Source organism: Octopus bimaculoides, unplaced genomic scaffold (genome assembly GCF_001194135.2).
Source record: "Octopus bimaculoides isolate UCB-OBI-ISO-001 unplaced genomic scaffold, ASM119413v2 Scaffold_72283, whole genome shotgun sequence".
NCBI lineage: Eukaryota > Metazoa > Mollusca > Cephalopoda > Octopoda > Octopodidae > Octopus > Octopus bimaculoides.
The window spans coordinates 1-2,220 of NW_026318897.1; the positions used below are offsets into that span (position 1 = coordinate 1).

The following is a 2,220-nucleotide window of genomic DNA, read 5'->3' on the forward strand; positions in this document are numbered from 1 at the left end:
TAAATTGTAATAATATTGTTCAGCTCATGTAAACAATTAATACATTTTTTTAATCGAAAATTCAAAAACCAAAATTCCATAATTAGCATGCATAACAACATCAATACACCAAATTTGAAATCAGCTGTAACAAAATTGAAGGAATTGAAAAGTGAAAGCCTAAGAGAAAAAGACCACAAATGTTTTAAAATTTTAATAAACGTCTGAATAATCCATAGTGCTCACTTTGTGGTTCCTTTGAGTGCTGTATCTTGCCTGTGTTGCATGTTTCCTGTGTTCAAGAGAAGCTGATAATAATAACAATTTCATGCGTTCATGAACAACTCGCAAGTCTTCCTCTTGTCCAGTATACCCTGTCAGATCTGACAAGTCCCGAATCCATGCGTTACAGAAGTGAAAGGCAATTAACCCCGTATAAAGATTAGCTGCCGCAATAAGACTTGGTCTAAAGTAATTTCTTACGGAGAGAAAGTCATCATATAGCACTAGTTCCGCTAAATAGTTCATGAAATGAAACAAATCGTGACGAGGTTTTACTTTGAGAATAACCTGGTAATACGAAATGAAGATATAGGGAGTCATAAAAAACATCCTACCATGAAAACATTCAGCAACCGACATGTGCATCCTATGAAGCTCCTCCTCTGGAGACTCTGGGTCGACTGCAGCAGTCATAAGAGTAATATTCAAACCCTCATCTGTTGTACGAAGAAATATCGTGTCAAAAGCGACTTTAAGACATGTTGCTCCAACACATTGCAGTTTTTCGCTTGAAATCGGTGGTGAGTTTCTAGAAGACAGGAATAAGTCAAATAATACAACTGATAGGTGGAGAACTTCCAGAGGAGCGTTGAAATTATTTGCGCATGCTATCATCCAGTTAACCACAGCCTTACGATCTTCAGGTTGAAAACTATGGTGACCTTCTCGAAAATAATTACGGACTTTCTTTTGCCGTCTTTCCATTTCATGTACAGAGTTTAATCTTCTAGCAACATCTGCAAAATCCATGGTCGTTCTTCTGCGAAATTAAACGTAACTCATTTGTTTAGAAAGTATAGTGTAGTGTCAAGCGACGAAAATCAAAAACATTTCTCACGTGATTACGTCATTCAAACGTAACAATCAGTAAATGTCGTTCCAGTTTATTTCAATAATCAAAATCTTCAGTTGTATTTCGATATTAAATTATTTATTGTTCTTTAACATTTGAAGTGTACTAAATTGATTGTTATTTACAATATCAAAGTTAAGCAATATATAACATTGAAATTATAAAATTGAACATGTGTTACAATTCAGTAACAAAAATAGCATGAAATAATTTAAAATCAATTTAATGCCTAAAACTATCATAATAAAATTGCAAGGCATAACATTTATGATACTTGGGCCTATAAAACACACAGATCATAATTCTAACCTATTTGCAAAGGGTATCATTCTGTATTCTGGAAATGCAATCTGCTGTCGATGCAGAGTGCATCTACGTCTGAGCGATAATCCCGTGGACCCTATGTAGTTTTGGTGGCAGCCCGAGCATCTTATGACATAAATCAGATTTTCTGAAGCACAAGTACAGTCAGATTTGATTTTGAATTTTTGTCCTTCTTTGAAAAGGAATTCTGATCCTTCTAGAATGTTTGGGCATGTTGCGCAATTTGGTCGACCACATTTTTTCACTTTTGCATCTGTTATTTTGGAAAATAATTTTGCCTTAGTGAGGATCTTTTTTCGTGATTTCGGTTGTGATTTTATGTGTGTGTAAAATTTCCTTTAATTTGGGGTCCTTATGTAACATTGGTAAATTTTTGGGGTAGACAAGGGTGTTATTTTCCTTGATTTCCTGGAACATAGTTGTGCTTTAAACAGCGAGTGGTATAGTGAGACATTCAGAAATCTTTGAGTAGCAATCACGAGTAAGAAGCCGAATAAGAATCTGCAAACAATTAACATTCACGATGACAATATGCAGCTCCACACACCTTTAGCGACAAGGCCCCAACTTTCCACCACATCTACATTGAAACTTTGGACCAAAACCAGTCAAGCTATCCAGTGGTTCAATTCTCTACGCCCGAAGCACACCTTTGAATATATACAAATCGACATTGATCAATACTACTCCAGCCTATACCCTATTCTTCTAAATAAGGCCCTAATTTTCGCCAAAAACATTCCAACTTCCCTTGTGACAATATTGATATATTAGCAGCCCGC

General features: G+C 35.6%; 1 protein-coding gene across 1 annotated transcript; it reads right to left on the reverse strand.

Moving 5' to 3' along the window:
* Positions 1-192: 192 nt before the first annotated feature.
* Positions 193-1,011, reverse strand: LOC106877718 (uncharacterized). The gene has a single exon (XM_014926677.1). It carries the CDS (start codon positions 1,009-1,011, stop codon positions 193-195), a length of 819 nt encoding a protein of 272 aa, XP_014782163.1.
* Between the last annotated feature and the right edge of the window lie 1,209 nt (positions 1,012-2,220).

Bases quoted from the DNA above. Each gene is read 5' to 3' on its own strand.
- LOC106877718 (XM_014926677.1), bottom strand. From the start codon at position 1,011: ATGGATTTTGCAGATGTTGCTAGAAGATTAAACTCTGTACATGAAATG.